The sequence below is a fragment of the Geospiza fortis genome, unplaced genomic scaffold (assembly GCF_000277835.1).
Source record: "Geospiza fortis unplaced genomic scaffold, GeoFor_1.0 scaffold104, whole genome shotgun sequence".
NCBI classification, from domain to species: domain Eukaryota; kingdom Metazoa; phylum Chordata; class Aves; order Passeriformes; family Thraupidae; genus Geospiza; species Geospiza fortis.
Genome location: NW_005054325.1, coordinates 733,943 through 750,990, shown reverse-complemented (window position 1 = coordinate 750,990; position 17,048 = coordinate 733,943). Strand labels below are relative to the sequence as shown.

At 45.5% G+C, this 17,048-nt stretch overlaps 2 protein-coding genes across 2 annotated transcripts in view; one reads left to right on the top strand and one right to left on the bottom strand.

The window, feature by feature from the left end:
* Nucleotides 1-7,160, top strand: part of KCNG2 (potassium voltage-gated channel modifier subfamily G member 2) — a 28,783-nt gene extending 21,623 nt beyond the window's left edge. Inside the window, exon 3 of the mRNA XM_005421001.3 lies at nucleotides 4,743-7,160. Within this exon, the coding sequence (XP_005421058.2) occupies nucleotides 4,743-5,537 (795 nt within the window). The 3' untranslated portion in view covers nucleotides 5,538-7,160. The remainder of the gene's footprint in view (nucleotides 1-4,742) is intronic.
* Nucleotides 7,161-10,852: 3,692 nt separating this feature from the next.
* SLC66A2 (solute carrier family 66 member 2) overlaps nucleotides 10,853-17,048 on the bottom strand; it is a 66,561-nt gene continuing 60,365 nt past the window's right edge. The window contains exon 4 of the mRNA XM_014307006.2: nucleotides 10,853-13,607. Coding sequence (XP_014162481.1) covers nucleotides 13,400-13,607 — 208 coding nt within the window. The 3' untranslated portion in view covers nucleotides 10,853-13,399. The remainder of the gene's footprint in view (nucleotides 13,608-17,048) is intronic.

Here is a 17,048-nt window from a genome sequence, read left to right as displayed (position 1 = left end):
TTGAAACTTCTTCCTTCAAAGTGCCGCGGAGCTGCTGACCTCACAAAAAAGTGCATGGAAAGCAGCACAAGAGCAGTTAAAGGTGATCTGGCTTTTGACATCTTGTAATGCAGAGGGATTAGAAGATGGTGTCAAAGCCTGCAAGAATCTAAGGAATAGTCACAATTTCTTCCCAGGAGACCAGAGGACAAAGGCAGGGCCGAGAAGTCACACAACACACAGTGGAGAATTTTTCTGGGGCTCAGTACAGGGTTCAGTACAAGTGAAACGGACCCTGCAAGCCAAAGCAAAATGTTTCGGAAAGATGTCTGCCACTTTTAGACAGGCCATACAGAACAATGAATACAGATGGATTTGAACTCCAGTGACACCAATTTTCCTTTTTGTAATTTTCCTTTTGCCAAAGGAACTTTTGGCAAAGAAAACGTTGCTCCAGAAGAAAGATGCTATGATTGGCTTTTTGACAGCAAATTTCTGTAGATCCTAATGAAGGAGACTCACTTTAATTTGACAGCACAGAATTACTTACTGATGTCTTATTTTCTTTCCTTGTTCCCTGTGTTGATATTGGTATATAGTCCCCAAATTCTGTGCAACTGCAGATAATTTCCCATACTCAAGAAGTTTTTGCGCAAAAAAGAAACCCAAACTACTCATGGTTTGGAAGAAACAAATGTACACAGATAAATAAATATATACACTTTGTGAAAAACAACTGTTTTCCCTGCAGCTCAATTTCATCAATCTAAATATGAAAAAGTAGTGATAAAACTGTATCCATTAGATTACAGGGTGAAGAAATTTCGTTACTTGGTATGAGGAAGAGCTGTTTTGCTTATAAAAAGTAAAAAGCAGTGTGTAGTTGTTAATGGATATGTTTATGGCCACAAGCTGGTATAGCTCAAATCTTTTTTGAGAACATACAGATTTGATGAAGACCTATTTTGGGCAGGATGCCCTATTCTGTTAGGACTTGTTTTTCTTGTGTTCCAATGGCTGATTAATTACTGATTTTATTTTTTTTTCCATCTGTGAGTGTGCCTTTCTGAGAATTTTTGCTTTGTTTTCTTGAACGGAAAAACCTCAAAAGCCCAAACAGAATTTCAGCATCCATTTGGACTGGAAAACATAGTTAGAAGGTTTAGAAAGCAAAAATTGCCCTTTTTTTTCATTTTTAACCAATACTGTAGTCAAACAGGAAAAAAAAAAAACAGCAAGGAAAAGCAGCTGCAGCTGAAAGAAATTAAGTGCAAAGAGTATGAAATACAATTTTGAGTTGCTGTTTTTTATAACATGTGAGGATAATAATAGGACACACCTAGATGACGTTGAAACATGGTCCAAGGGATAGGAAGACATTTAATTAGTGGGAAAAAGAGACCTCTGTCAGGTTGATTGACACACAGATCTGTTTTCCAAAAGCATGTTCAGACCCTCTTATTCTTAGGACAGCCTTTGGACAGAGCTTGGCTTGTTTAGATAGTGTTGGTTAATAAGGATACTGAGCAAGTTGTTGAAGATAATTATGCATTTGCTGGAAGGGGGGATTGTTTCATCCTGTTGAAGTGAGCTCTGTGTAGTAAAACATTATCACTCCACTGTACTGAAAGTAAACATTTCCACTTTCATATTATTTGTCAGCTGTGGGGAGTGGGAAGAGTGGAAAAAAGCCAGGGCCCAGCCTCCGCTCTGGATGGAAGAAATTTCAGCTCCTCATTATCTTGATGGGCAAAGATGCAGCTTGCTTCTGCAGTGTTGGATTATCTGAGCTCCAGATTCCACCAGGTTTCTTGAGCTTGGCTGAACAAACCTCTCCAGACTGCTCCCCCACTTGCATTTGGGATGTAGTTCTGCAGGAAGATTGAAGACATAAATAGCAATGTTTTAGGTCTGTGAACGTACAGAGGATAAACATGTCAGAGTGTGGGAGAGCAGACAGGGTCTTCCAAAAGTCATCTTCCCTGGTAGCCCATTCATAAGGAGTAATCTTCACTCCTGTTTTCTCCTGCACCAAAACTCATACACAAAACCACTTTGGCAGTCTCCTTTCCATATGCAGCTAAAAGAAATTGCTGGGGGAATTAGGTGCCAAATTAGCTATTAATCACCTTACTGACTTTGTAGTTTTATTTTAAGGCTAAATTCCCCATAGGCTTCACTGACTTTCCCAAAACTTTTAGTGGCACAAAAAATCTATATATGTGCATCAGAATCCAGAACACTTCCTGCCAGATAGGGCTCTTAAGGCAAGGTGCATCGTAGTTTCCATAGGTGGTGGTCCAAGTAATGGTGCACCTGTCAGAGACAGCAAATTTGCACATTTGGGTATTCATCTTGTCATTGCTGTTGCTTTGCTGAAGCCATAGCTATTTTCCTCTGGGTTGTCATTCTCACACCGCAACCTGAACCTATAGAGCACCTGCAAGGATGGGATGAAGAGCTGCAAATCACCTTCAGTGACTCCCTTAGGTGTGAGATCAAGCATATCCTGATGAGAGATTGCCAGGCAGAAGAGTTCTGGGACAATATTGGTTTGAGGGCTGGTTTCTGGGTCATAAGGAGAGAAGTTACCGTGGTACAGGCAGAGTCCTTCCACTGACCTTGTGAGCTTTGTCTCACAGAGCCAGATTTGTGTTGTGGTGTGAAAGTGTCTTGATTCTGTATTTGATAGGAGAGCCTGACAGCATAATTATGCTGTGATAGGAGGAAAGCTCCTAGAAACAAAATCTTACATCCTTCTGTATTATGCTTGTGACAAAAATACTTACTTAGGACCAAATTAGTTTGGTGAGGCAGATATAAATTAAGCTCCTTCTAGTGTTCACATGAATCAAAATTCAGAATTTAAAGAGAGGCTATCTGAGCTACTATACTGGTAAAATAAGATTATCACTCCTCCCTGCAATATGCTTAAAATCTCAACAGTAATTTCAATAGGACAAGTAATTTTTCTCTCCATATCAGCATGACCCCCTGGGAAACAGTGGGAGGTACATCATGTGCCAATTGAAAGTGGAATACGAAACAAAATTCCATAAACACAAGGCATCACAATTTTTATTGTGGTTACTACAAGGACCATAAATGCTGGCTCTGAGGATTCCTTTTCACATCTGTTTTTCTTGTTGACATCTCTTTAGTTATTGTCTTAGTCTCTTCTTAAGTGTAAGATGTGCAGGGTGCCTCAGAATTTTGACTGTCATACTGAGGTAACCCAAGGCTTTGCATTCATGTGATGACACTGCTTTCACTGCTGGCAGTGCAACAGCCCTTGAACATATCCAGTCCCTCCACATTTTGGGGAAGGCTGCAGTTAGTGAAGAGGGAAAAAGTCTCATCAGTCTCTTGCTGGCTGCTTTCTTTCCAAACCGTGAAAAAGCCTGTGCATACACACTTCAAGAGGGATGAAGTTAGGATGTGGTGCTGTGCATTAAAAATTTCCCTGGCTCTCTGGAGCAAAAGACTCCCCTAGCTGAGTATGTGGGCAGAGCTGCTAATAAATGTGCCAGGTTCTCAGCTTCTCCAGCGGCGAATGGGAACCAGCTGGACACAGCTTTGCCGTTCTCAACTGATGTTTTATTGCTGTAATTTGGCACAGGCAAGTATAACAGGGTTGGGAATTGGGACCTAATACCTGTTGCATCCAGTGGGAGTCACACACCCCACTAGCATGGATTGACTCCTTACAACAAACTGTTTCACAAACTGTTCAAACTGGCACACTGAGTAAATATACACTTCCCCTAATAAGTATACACTTGCCTTCCACACAAAGCCCCCAGAGCATTCACACTTTTATACAAGCATTTACAGAGGAAACAGCACTACCCCTATAATTGTCCACATCAAAATCTGTTTATGTAGAGAAGTTGTTTATTATTCAGCTGGAGGTACCAAGAGTGATATAGCAGAGAATTGCCACAGTATTAACAACTGAGGAGTGGCCATCACCAGCATTATTGTTTATTGCCTTTCCAGTGCACTGAGGCTTGTTTACAAGCATCATAACTAAAGAGCCAGAGCTCTCTTTATTTGCCACCAAGTGAGCCTGCAGGGAAGAGCAGGGGAAGAAAGCTTGGGGAAGGCTTTGTGGTCACTAGTTTTTACAGGTGCAGTAACTAAAAACACTTATCCCTCCAGAACCCACTCTATCCTGTGGTATTTTTTCTTTTAGAAATGCCTACATTTCTCAGTACTTTATATATGTGTTTGACTGTAGGGGTGTGCTAATAAATGTTCACTGGAATATAAAATATGTACTCTATTTAGTGAATAATAGATTATAGATAACTCCAAGCATATCACATAAAATGCTGTAGGTGTTTATGAGCCATTAGTAAGCAATTTATTATTGATCAGGAAGGGAAGGAAGGATAACATATTTATTACAACCCATTAATCCTGTATTAATCCTTTTTAAAAGATGTTAAAGTCTTGGTTAGAAATGAAGTGCAAGCCACTGGCTTTTTAGCAGTAGGCTCTCTGGCCAACAGCTGATAAGATCACACCAAATTCTTGGCAGCTTTGAGACACTCCAGAGCATTGTTGACCTGTCCTGTAGTCAAACATGTAGCCTTTGGTTTTAGTACCTCTCAGCAGCCATGGTTTTGCTTTGGTACCTCACAATTTGCATCAATTTCACGTGGTGCTTTCCTTTAAGAGCTGACACTCTCTTTGTTTCACTCCCCAGCTAAATCTGTTTCTTCCCTCTTTTATGAGTTTCCCACTCCTCTTCTCCCCAGGGTGAATGCTCACGAAAGTGCTATGACATCTTTGTGCTGGAGACAGTGTGTGTGGCGTGGTTTTCCTTTGAGTTCCTGCTGCGATCCATCCAGGCAGAAAACAAGTGTGCTTTCCTGAAAACCCCACTCAACATCATTGACATCCTGGCCATTCTGCCTTTCTACATCTCTCTCATCGTGGATGTGGTTTCCACAAAGAACAGCAGCAAGCCCGGCGGGGGAGCCGGGAACAAGTACCTGGAGCGCGTGGGGCTGGTGCTGCGCTTCCTGCGGGCGCTGCGCATCCTGTACGTGATGCGGCTGGCGCGGCACTCGCTGGGGCTGCAGACGCTGGGGCTCACCGTGCGCCGCTGCACCCGCGAGTTCGGGCTGCTCCTGCTCTTCCTCTGCGTCGCCATGGCCCTCTTCTCGCCGCTGGTGTACTTGGCTGAGAGCGAACTGGGAGCCAAGCAAGAGTTCACCAGCGTCCCCACCAGCTACTGGTGGGCCGTGATCTCCATGACAACGGTTGGCTACGGGGACATGGTGCCTCGTAGCATCCCCGGACAGGTGGTAGCCCTGAGCAGCATCTTGAGTGGGATTTTGCTGATGGCTTTCCCAGTCACATCCATCTTTCATACCTTTTCCCGTTCCTACAGTGAGCTGAAGGAGCAGCAGCAGCGAGTAGCCAGCAGGCAGGTGCGCCAGCAGCCAGAGAACACCGAGCTCCTGGGTGGTGACAGTACAGGGGGGCTCAGCGCCACATTCCCGCCAAATGCTGGTGAGCAGGAGGGTCTGACCTTGGTGGACCAGTAAGCCAAGAGAAGTTCTTGACCCTGAACAGCTGAGGACATACATTGGCAGCCCAAGAAGCAGTGGACAAGAGAGGTCAGTTCTGCAAGAAGAATGCCATGAATGGCATAAATGAGGGGCAGACAAACACAAGGTTTCTCTAAAGACCAACTTCTGATCTTAAGGGACCTGTGGAAAGTACCCCTACAAATTCTACCAAGTACAGCTCTGCTCCATTGCTTTTCTTAGGGCTTTTCTATTGAGCAAGTATTTTTGGGTATGCCCAAGGAGCAGCCATTGAACATAGCCAGCCAGCAGAATGTAATGTGAAGCACAGCCCGTGCCAGGTGCCATGTGGCACAGCAACCAGCGTGCCACCTCCTCTGTGCCCTGCTCAGTGGCAGGGCTGAGCAAGGGGCTCCCCGTGCTGTGACACCCCACAGCACGTTTGTTTTGGCAGCACCACCAAGGAACTCAAACCTCAGACAAGCCAAGGGGCAAGGGTGAGAGAAGGGCAGAAGCATTCCTTCAGCTTTACCAGGGGCTTGCTTTTGTCTTCTACAGATGAAGCAGCACAGCCGGAGCACTGGCAGCGCTGCCAGCTCTCAATTGTGTGTGAGCACAGTTTGCATTATTTAGTAGAGTTGCATATTTACCATCCTAAGCTTTATATCTTATTTAGTCCCATGACAGAAATATACATACAAAAAATCTTCCTGACTATGGTACTGAATGTTAACTTGGTTATTTTTCCTTTGCTAACAGTCAAATATTAAAAATATCATGACAAATGATGACGTTTCTCCACTTTCTGTTAACTATTTCCATCTCTTGTGTATTGAGAAATGTGCTTAACAGGCAACTGAACCAATTTGAACTACATGTTGCTCAAGAAGGGGAGGGTAATGTTAAACCAGCAGTGACTCCCAGCTCTGCAAAGTCTTCCTCAGTGGTGGTGGCTGCGCTGAGTGCAGTCGTGTGCAGACAGGAGTAGGGGAGCAGTACAAACCCAGTGAAGCCAGCGAGACACTGTCAGTGGGCTCTGGCCCAAGCTGCAGAGCAGCAGCTGTGCTCTGCCTTAGGAGTAGTCTTTTGGTTTTGCCCTCCTACTGAGAAAAAGACAATCCTGTCATTAGAACAAGTGTTCTGGCTCTTCTTCCTGATTCTCAAATGATTTAAGTAATTTTAAAGGGAAAATTAATCATATGGTGGCATCTGGATGTTTGCTTATTGATGCCAGCCCCATGCATGAGCTTTCCAGCCCCCACCCTGGCGGAGCTGTGTAGTTGGTCCAAGTCAGGATGCTGTGTGGGTCTTTCAGTGCTCCTACAGGTGGGATGTGGTCAGGGAATGGAGGGAGATGGAACTCAACAGTCTCTTGTACCTACACTCCTATTTGTACTAGAGCCATGCAGTGTCACCCTCCATGTTCTCCACCCACCAGGAAGGGAACAAAACCTGATGTATTGAAGATGGGTTTTGTCTGGTCTGTTGTTTGGGGTTTGGTTTTTTTTTTGCCTCAACATATGATGTAAAACTAATCCTACATTACAAACTCTCATATTAAGCCATTCCTTATAGGAATGAAGCAAGAGAAATTGGAAAGTTACACTTTATTTTAATAAAAATATAAAGCTTTGTTGCTGACTCTCTGTGTCTGATGATTTGCGTGTGGAGGGAGGTGGTGTTTTGCTGTGCTAATGTGAAGTAACTCGTGCTACTTGCTGCTGAGCACTGCAGGAGATGGAGGCAGCAAAACCGAGCCCCCCTACCCTGCAGGATGCACCTGGCTCAGCAAAGCCCCAGCTGTGTTGAACTGCAGGCAGACCAAATGCAGGGGCCCACGCCAGGGTTCTGCCCATCCTTCATGGCCCAGCAGCACCAGGAACACATCTGCTCCTTGTGCTAGAGAGGAGGGCCAAGGGCTGGTGGTGCCTGGGCTGACTCAGACTCCTGGCAAAGCAATGCCAGCACTGGGTTGCTGTGACTCATGAAAGATTTTAATTTTATTGGGTTTTTTTATTCCCGGAGCAGACATTTCTCTCATTAAGGATTATTAAGGTTTGACATCAGGGATCCAGCCTTGGAGCCAGCTGACTGCAAACCAGCGAAGGGAGCAGTGGCAGGGGGACAGTGTGGCCTGGTGCTGAGGAGCAGCACTGCATCTTCTGGTGGCATTCAGATGCTCAGTCTTAAGGTGGCACCTGACAGGCTCACTAGATGGACTCACAAGTTCACTCCTCATGGTGATTTGGCTCATGCACACCAGGTGTGCTTCATGCTCCGGCTCCAGTGTGAATGAAGAGACCATGGCTAGTGCACATGGAAGGTGCAGAATGCATGTCCTCGAGGTGGTGAAGCCCAAAAACTGCAAGCACACTTACCTAACTACTAGAAAAGCCACGCTGGAGTTGACATCCTTGCAGAATGAAGAGTTTTACACTTGCAGTGATAGCAAATAACCATGAATCAATGCATCTTTTGGCTTTGCAGCATGAAAAAAACAGTGGTGGGACAGCAAACTGCAGCTCAGCAGCTGTGGAGAAAAACAGACTGATGACACATGCCATATTGCTGCTGTTCTCCATCAAGTTGCTATTATCCTACAATAGTGAGATCTTTGTATTTTTCAAAAGGCACATAATTAATTCCAGCATGCCCAGAGTTTTAATAAAGTGACAAAACCCACTCATTGTCTCCTAGTCAAAGCCTGGCTTTTAATAAAGTTTCATTTTATCTATTGTGATGACAGATGAGGAAACAAATATAAACCAGGAACCTTTTAAACTAATTATTTTTGGAAGCTACATAAAGTTGTGATGCACACATTGCCAGACATAAAAGACACTCAGAGGAGAATAAATTTCACCCAGGGCAGCCATTGTTATGGGTGATGCTTATTGCTTTTGATCAGCTGCTGGAGAATGTTGGTTTTGTTGTGTATAGTGGTTGAGGTTTTTTGACACAGCACACAGATGATTTTAAGGCCATTTATCTCTAGCTATAATAAATGCCACACTGCTGTCTGCAGGCACACCAGTGCCAGCAGGTAGTTATACCTGTTTCTTTGAACAAATAAGTGCTTCATGATTGTAGCACACTAGTTTTGCCTCAAGGAAAAAGTAAAAAAGAAAAGGAAAAAAATATTTCTCTCTCTTACATGGGATAAAGACTCAAAACGTGAGCAAAGCCACCTCTTCTACATGTTCCACCTACACATCAACCTTGGTGGCAGCATGCATGGATCTAGACCTACAAATTCTGGCAGCTGGCAACACCAGTCATGAAAACCATAGCTTAGGAGGGTTAAGGATGTGTTAACTGGTAAAGGGACAGAGCTAAAGGGAATGGCACAAAGTCAAACACAACTTCAGCTCATACAGCACATGTGCACAGCCATTTCTATGGCACAGCAGCCTCAGTTAAGAAAAAGCAGTAATGTAAAGAAAAATGTGATGCTGGTGTCATCTCCTCAACCGTAAGCCAGACAGAGGCTGCTGTCCCACACTGCCGAGGCCAGAACAGGCACAGGCTATGGCAGCCTCACAGCAGATGCTTCAGGGGGCAAAGGATCCTTGGCACCTACAAGCCACAGCCTTAGAGGACTGTGAAGCCTTGGCATGGAAGAGAAGAGAGGCACAAGGAAGGGCTGATGGGTACAGAAATCCAGTGTGGTGCTGCTGGCCCATCTGTGTCTGAGTGAAGCCCCTCAGTCTCCCAGCCAGCACCTACCAGAGCCAAGTGCACATAAGCCGGGACACAGAAGGGCAGGAGGGGGATCTGAAATGCTCTGTTTGCTGTCAGTGCATTTCTAGATGCTGACATCCCCTTGGGACTGGCTGCTTTACAAGGCTGTTTACAGGAAGACCTGCCCATGCCCCAGGGTGAACCTCACATTATGTTCTAGTCCCTGTCTTTTATTTACTGCTGTTGGCAAAGGTATCCAGGAAGTGTTTGTTTATTGGCACACTGCTCGCTCTCATATTGATGTCTTCTTACTTACAGAAAGCCTCCAACAAAGCTACAGTTGTCAGTCTGGTCCTTGAAACCTGCTTGGCTCTCAAGCCTAAGGATCACAATCAGATTTAACAAACAGAACCTGTGGGCCCATTTTTGCTTAATACCCAGTACCAAATGTGAGCTTTATTTTATGTCCTACTTTTGTTTTTTAATTGCACCTAACTGCATGCATCTCAAACATCTAACCATGAAATTTCTCCCTCCCTGGAGTCACAGTGCAGACCACTGCCTGCCATGCACAGTAGAGGGAGAGATTTGCCCCGAGGGAGGCCTGGGGCAGCACTGCAGCAGCCAGCAGGGCTGGGCTGGTGCAGCACCCAGAGATGGGGTTCCTCATTGTTTCCTTTGGGGCCAGCCCCACCACTGGCTTCCCCACAGTGAATGCCAAAGCAGCAGCCAGTAATACCAGCACTGGCTGGGAGAGAAGGTGCAGGCACGTCAAGTGCTGATCAGGCTTGACTGCTGTGAGAGCTGCTTGGGTCTCCACTGCCAGCAGACTGCAAGAGAGCAGGCAGGGCTTACTCCCCACCCTCATATTCCTCCTCCTTTCCTGCCCATTTTGCTGATTTACCTTCATGTTTTGGTTTTCCTTCTATCCCTTCCCTTCAGGAGTATCACCTTTCAAACCCTTGTTTGAACAAGCTCAGTCTGCCCCACATCTCCTCTCTCCTACACCTCCAGCCCCACTCTCTCCTCCCCAGCTCCCCTTCTGCAGCTCCTGCAGCATTGCACACAGCAATAGCAAACCACCTCTCCATGCCAGAGCAGCCCAAAATCCTGGATCAGCAGCCTGGCAGGATCCAGGAGCTGCACAGCAGCTGCAAGGCTGCTCCTGACAGCCCTGGCTTGTTTTCCCATCCAGAAGGAACAGGGAGGGTGGTTAAGACTTCTCTTAGAACAGTAGCTGGCCATGAGATGACAGAGTCAGTGTCTTCACCTTCTGTGCTGAGGCTGCCAAGAGCACAACCCTGATCTGTATCCCATCTTCAACCTCATTCTGCAGCCTGCCTGATACAGGGTCCCTTTAAAGCTATGTAATAATCTGTTAGTAATTTGTTTTTTACTGTGAGCATTGCAAACACAAGTTATGTGGTCTCGATGGTTAAATTTAGCCTGGTATGTATGGAAGAGCAGGGAACAGAAATCCAGAATCCCTGCTGTGCATCATGACTTCAGGACAATTTCTGCCTTGTGCTTACTCACCCATCAGAAGGAAAAACCATGCTAGTTATTTGTATCAACAATGCTCCTGACAAGAAGATTTATAAGAGTTAAGAAGCACACATTTTGTACCCGAACAAAACAAAGCAACACTGCAATTTATATATAATAGGTAATTTTTATTAAAAAAAACATTGCAACTGACAGAAAAAATGAAGTCCGTGAAATGTGCCATACATTCAAAGAGATGTATTTAAAGAAAGCAATTTCTTATTCTCTGAGGTGATCATTGAAACAGATACTTCCTGACAATTAGAGAACAAAACAAAAGTTCTGTAACACTTTGTCCCTAAAGTACCTTGCAAGAAGTTCTAGAGTTCCTGGCCAAGAGTCCTACTTGCTAAATGCCACATACAAAAGATGACTTAGACATGGTTTCACTGGCTTCTCTTCCAGCATTTGCTGCTCTGGTGTAAATGAGACTGGTCCACAGAGCTCGCTGGTTTAGGTACTGGTTTTAGACTCAAGAATCCACCCAAGGAAGAATCCCAAAAGGAAAAAGCAGAAATTGTTTTATCCTCAGTAATATCTGTAGTTCAAAGCCAAAGAGGTGGTCAAAAGTGTGCACTCCCAGTGAAGCTATAACATACCAAAGTATGTTTCTTGCATGAACCAGAAATTTCTTGCATCCCTGTTTTGCAAAATATTAGAAAAAGACCACCAAATACAAAAATCTTACCATTACAAGTTATTAAAAAAACCCTTCAGACAATTAAAACCCACAACAAAGTGTTTGTTTTCTAACAGTAGAAATACAATCCTCATTAAAGCAGCATACCGGAGAAGCCAGTTGTTACGTTTTCAATTAAAAAAGACAAAAGCCCAGATGTTCTTTTAGCACAACCAGAACACTGGAGAAAAGAGAGGAACAAAACATTCATAGTCTGCCATGCTGAGTACATTGTCTTTGTAAGGTCACTTCAGGCCTAGAAGAGTATGGTATTGAACAAAGAGCAGGGCGTCAGTGCCTGGGCACAGTGTGACTCCCCTCCACTGCACAGTTTGCCACCAATCCAGACAGTCCAGGCTCAAATCGTGAGGTTCCCAAAGAAAGTGCGGTAGGGGAAGCATCTGACTTACACACTGAAGTCATCAACCCTCAGACTTGCTGCCACTGCTAAGAAAACGGAAGCTCTTGGGCTATTCTTAGAGAAAAAAATTATTCTGAAAAATCCGTCCAACACCTTGCCTGTGGCCAGACAGGACTCACCCAGCAGAGGGAGGAAGCCTCATGAAGGATGCAGCACAGGCACAGCTGTTCCTGGGACCGAGGGCATTGCTACGGCCTCCTCACATCACCCAGGGCAGTTTCATGACAGCAGTGTCACAAGAGGAGCCCAGGGGTTTGGTCACAGCCCCACGGGTCCACACCACCAGCAGCTGCATGTCACAGACAGAGTATGGTGACCTGTGCTGGCTAATGGCCTTTAGAGACAACGTCTACATGAACTCTGCTCTTTCAGTTCCTCTCAGTACAGCCTGCTCATTCTTCTAAAAGAGAAAAACCTCTTCTTTAAGAGCCTAACAGTTCACAACAGTAAAAGAAAAATGGGCCAATGCAGGAAACACCCCAAAACATAACCTGGTTCTTGTCTGGCATTGAACAACATGAACACGAATCTCCGCCTCAACAAATCAAGCTGTGAGATGCTGGTCCTACTCCAGGGGATACAGCTTGTTCCCCCATGTCAAACTTTTTCATTTCTGAGCCAATCAAAGGGGACCTGTTTCTATCTTTGTGGCTCAATCACATCTAGAAATACTTGCCTGGCAATACTGGCAATGCCCATTGCTGGCCCCTTGGTTTGGGAAAGACCCTACAGCCCAGCTGTGTCCTGTGCACAGCTGCAGGGGCAGCACTGCCCCCAGGTGCAGGGCAGGCTATTCCCACACCCCACAGTTTCAAAGCATGAGTACCTACGTTCCCAGAAATCACCTGCTGGCTCCTCCTTTTGCCTGGATGTTTGACTGGCTGTGCCAGCTCTGGATGTGACTCCAGCACCATCAGACCCCCTCCACCATCTCCTCCATGTGTCCTCCTACAGCAGAGATTAACATCTGCTAACTCTTTAGCTTTACAGCATCTGTGGCCGGCTCATTTCTGGCTGCTCACCTCTTTGCAGGGCCTCCCACCCCCACCTTCACTCACCAGACACCCTTATAGGGAAAAGAGAAAGCTCCTGGATTTGCTCTTCAATACTGCTTCCTCCATCGTGGAGATACTGAATGCTAGTATATGCCACAAACCTCCTGCCAATATAAAGACTTTATATTTTATAAATAGGTAGAAGTTTCAGACAAAATATCCTATAATTTTTGTGGTGTAACACTTTTAAATAGCATTAAAAACACAAACCATCCAGCCCTTGTGATTAAATATACAAACATTTGTGAATTAATAAGGCTCATAGGTACATATGCAAAAATAAAGTGCCCCTCCCCCCACCAAGAAACAGTTCTGTACAGCTAAGTCTGAAAACAGAGCAAGTTATTTAACACAGAACCTCCAAGGCTGCACATGCAGCCGTATTTTCCATCCTTGTTCTCATTTCTGCTTTCAACTTGGCAACACAGGAGTATTTACAAGTGGAAGAAGAGATGCCACGGCTGACTCTGCTGACCTGCAACCTGCCCAGCCAAGTTCCTCACAGGGCCTTGGTGCTGGCTGGGTGTGCAGCGTGGGACACGGGCTTCTGAGGGTAGTGGCTGTACAAGTAAACCTGCAACAGGATAGCGATGTCCACAAATACCTGCAGGAGTCCACAGATGGAGAACTGGAAAGGGGCCTGATTCAGGATGAAGTAAACAGTCTTGAACGTGTCCCCACTGGTCCACATCAGCACCATCTTAATACTAAAAGACAGAAGAAAGGGAAGAGTGTTTGCTGAGAACTTGGTTTTGGATTAGACCTGCTGTGCCAGAGGATCCCACCTACTGCAGGTAGGATTTATAGCCAGCAGTGGGCTGGGACTCCCCTGGACAGGGGCAGACAGCGTGCCTAGCCAAGACAGGCAGCACTGCACTTGAAAGGGAGGATCAAACTTTCTGCTCCACAAACTGCTGCACTCTTATCTCAGCAAGCACAGCTCCAAATACCTGTGGATATGAAGGTATCAAACATTTTAAAATCTCCAGCTAGGATATTTAACTCAGTGGTGCTCTGTAAACATGGCTGCCACATACTGACAGCACTGACCATAGACCAAAGTAAAACAGTGTATGGAAAAGAACAACTCATCCCAGCAGTTACTTCTTGTGTGTGCCATTCTGTGCTCATGCAAGGTAAAGTAACATACAGATTGCTCTCTCATGCATGCATGCTTTTAGCATCTGCTGAAACAAACAAAACAGATAGAAGAAACCACTTCTTACTGCAGAAAATGCCTAACTAAAAAAAGCAGACAGACAGATTGTCCAGTAATACAGAAAGAGGAGAAATTACATGCCTGCAGCTGTTACTGGAAGGATGAACAGCACTAGGGATTTTTATCAAGGACACAGATCAAGAGCAATGCTCAGAAGTTCCTTTTAATAACCAAACTTGCTTTCATCTTCCTCTTCTGCTAAGCATTTCCCGGTCCTGTAGTCCAGCTCCTGCTCCCCCACATCAGGAGAAACTCTGGGGAATAGAAGCAATTTCTTCAAACAGACCAAATTATTTTCAGTGTCCTCAACAAAATGTGAACAACTAAACCTGGAAGGCTGTTTCTGAGCTTCATGCACTTTATCAGGAGAGCTTTTTAAGCAGCTGGATAAGCAGCAGTGGACAAAAGCTTTGTAGTTCACAGTATGAGCACCGCACATGATTTGTCATAATTACAAGCAATTTACATTTTGTCAGCACAGACTCCACCACACACAGTCAGGCCCATGCAGCAGGGCAGGACTTAATGTTCATTTTTCAAACACTCAGGCAGGAGCTCACAGGATTTGTGCTTTGGGCACAAGCACATAATGCCATTGCAAGCCAAATGCTGCAGCCCATTCTTTCCCCACATGGGAAGGGTGGACAAAAGCATCAGTTTGTACAGCTCCATCACGCCACAGAAACAGGAGCCTTTTGTAACTTGGGTCACATGGCCCAGGGCACAAAACAGGTCTACAATCAGGACCTTCCACAGAATCTGTGTAGAACTGCAAGCAAGGACATGGGGTTAAGTGAGTAGTCATTCCCACCCAAGGTCATTCTAAAAATGTAAATAAATAATCAGAAAAAGAAAAAAACTGCTGAACTCTACATGTTATTTGTGCTTGGTGCAAACAGCCTGCACCACCTGCCCTGTGTATGTTCCCAGTCACACCAAGCCACCTTACATCACACTTACAGGACGTTTATAGATGCAGGTGGTGGTCAAGGAATGACTGAGATTTTAATTAGGAAAGCAATAAACTCTGAGGGTAATAAAACTGGCACCTTGCTTGCTGGCAGTCAGTATTTCTCCTCCTTTCATTTTAAGTGTATTAGTGTTTGCTGGGCAACTGATCACAATTAAATTGTGAATATGTCCTGGCATGGCTAGGCATCCTCACTAAAAGCACATGCTCAACCAGGCCGATAAAACTAACTGCTCACTGTTGACAGAAGGGCAATTCAGAGATACCATGAGACAGCTGAATAGGAATTTAACAAACATCCTTAATACAAAGGATATTTGTCACTCATTCCCAATGGAGAAAGCCAGCGGGGATTTTTTGAACAGAGTTAACCCCCTCAAAGAAAGAAAAGTCAATCACTGAGGGAAAACTTAAGGACACCTGCAGTTCAGCAGCACCACAGGAGCCAAGCACACCTCTAACTGTGTCACATGCTGTGCCAGGCATGCCAAAGCAAGTTTTGCTAGGAAGCAAGTTTGCTAGGAAGCCACCTGTGAACTCAACAGTCTGCAATACCAGCTGGAAAACTGGGTGCATGTTCTGATAGCCTCTGCATGTTCCAGAGCCCACACTCCAGCTCATACATCTGACTCTCAAGGACATCATCATCATGCCTGGAGTTCTCACTAGGACATGACAATGCTCCACACACATGAAAATCTCAACTTGTCCTTGACAAAAATGATCTTAAAAATGCTACAGGGTAGTTTAAAGAGCTAATGCCACTGGTCTGTGTATCAAAAAACTCACATCCTTTTCTGTCCAGCTTGGACAAAGAACCAGAGAAAACCTGCAAATCACCAAGGTACAATGAAAATAAAATACAGAAAATGCTTGATATTTGAAAATGCTGCAGTCCTGCAGCTGCACCAAGTTATTCTCAGGGCTGATGCAAAGTAGTGACTGTGGAGTGCTGGCTGCCCTCCCAGAGGAGAGGCTGGGACTGGACAAAAGGAGCACATCCAGCAGGGACCAAAAGGTGCATGGGGTAATCACAAAGAGCTTAGCAAGAAGATGGGAAGTGTCATGCAAGAGGAGAGAAAAGGCAATGAAGGGCCATAGAGGAAAGCAAAGGAGACAGGAGAGGAGCCAAGAGGTTGGTCCTTGATGAGGAGAGGATAGAAAAAAGAGACTGGAACAGAACAGGGAATGACAGGAATGGAAGAGAACTGGAAACTTGGTACACAAGTCCTTGAAAATGACCTGAATTTGGGGTAGACAGTTTGTATGGCAAGGTTTTGGTAGCAGGGGCCAGGGAGGCAGGCTACAAAGTGACTCTGACTTCTGAGAAGCTGCCAGAATCTTCCCCTAAGTCCAAGAGAGCCGATGCCAGCTGGCTCCAAGATGCACCTGCCACTGGCAAAGGCTGAGCCCATCAGTGACAGTGGTAGCACTTCTGGGATAACATACTGAAGAAAGGGGAAAAAACTGCTGCACTACCAAGCAGCCAGCGGAGAGGAACAGCCCTGCAGACCCCAAGATCAGTGCAGAAGGAGGGGGAGGTGATGCCCCAGGCAGTGGAACAGAGATTCCCCTGCAGCCCACAGTGCAGACCATGGTGAAGCAGCTGTGCCCCTGCAGCCCACGGGGGTCCATGGGGGAGCGCAGATCCACCTGTAGTATTTCAAGGAACCCACCCTGGAGAAGGTGGGTGCCCAAAGGAGGTTGTGACTCCATGGGAAGCCTGTGCTGGAGCAGGTCCCTGGGAGATCCATGGAGAGTGCAGCCTACAGCAGCAAAGCTGGAGCAGCTTTCTGTCAAGACTTGTGACCCCTGGAGCAATGGATGGAGCAATCTATCCCTGAAGGACTGCACCCCATGGAAAGGACCCACACTGGAGCCGTTCATGAGGAACTGCATACCAAGGGAAGGACCCACACTGAAGAAGTCCATTAAGCACTGGCTCCCTGGCAGGAACCT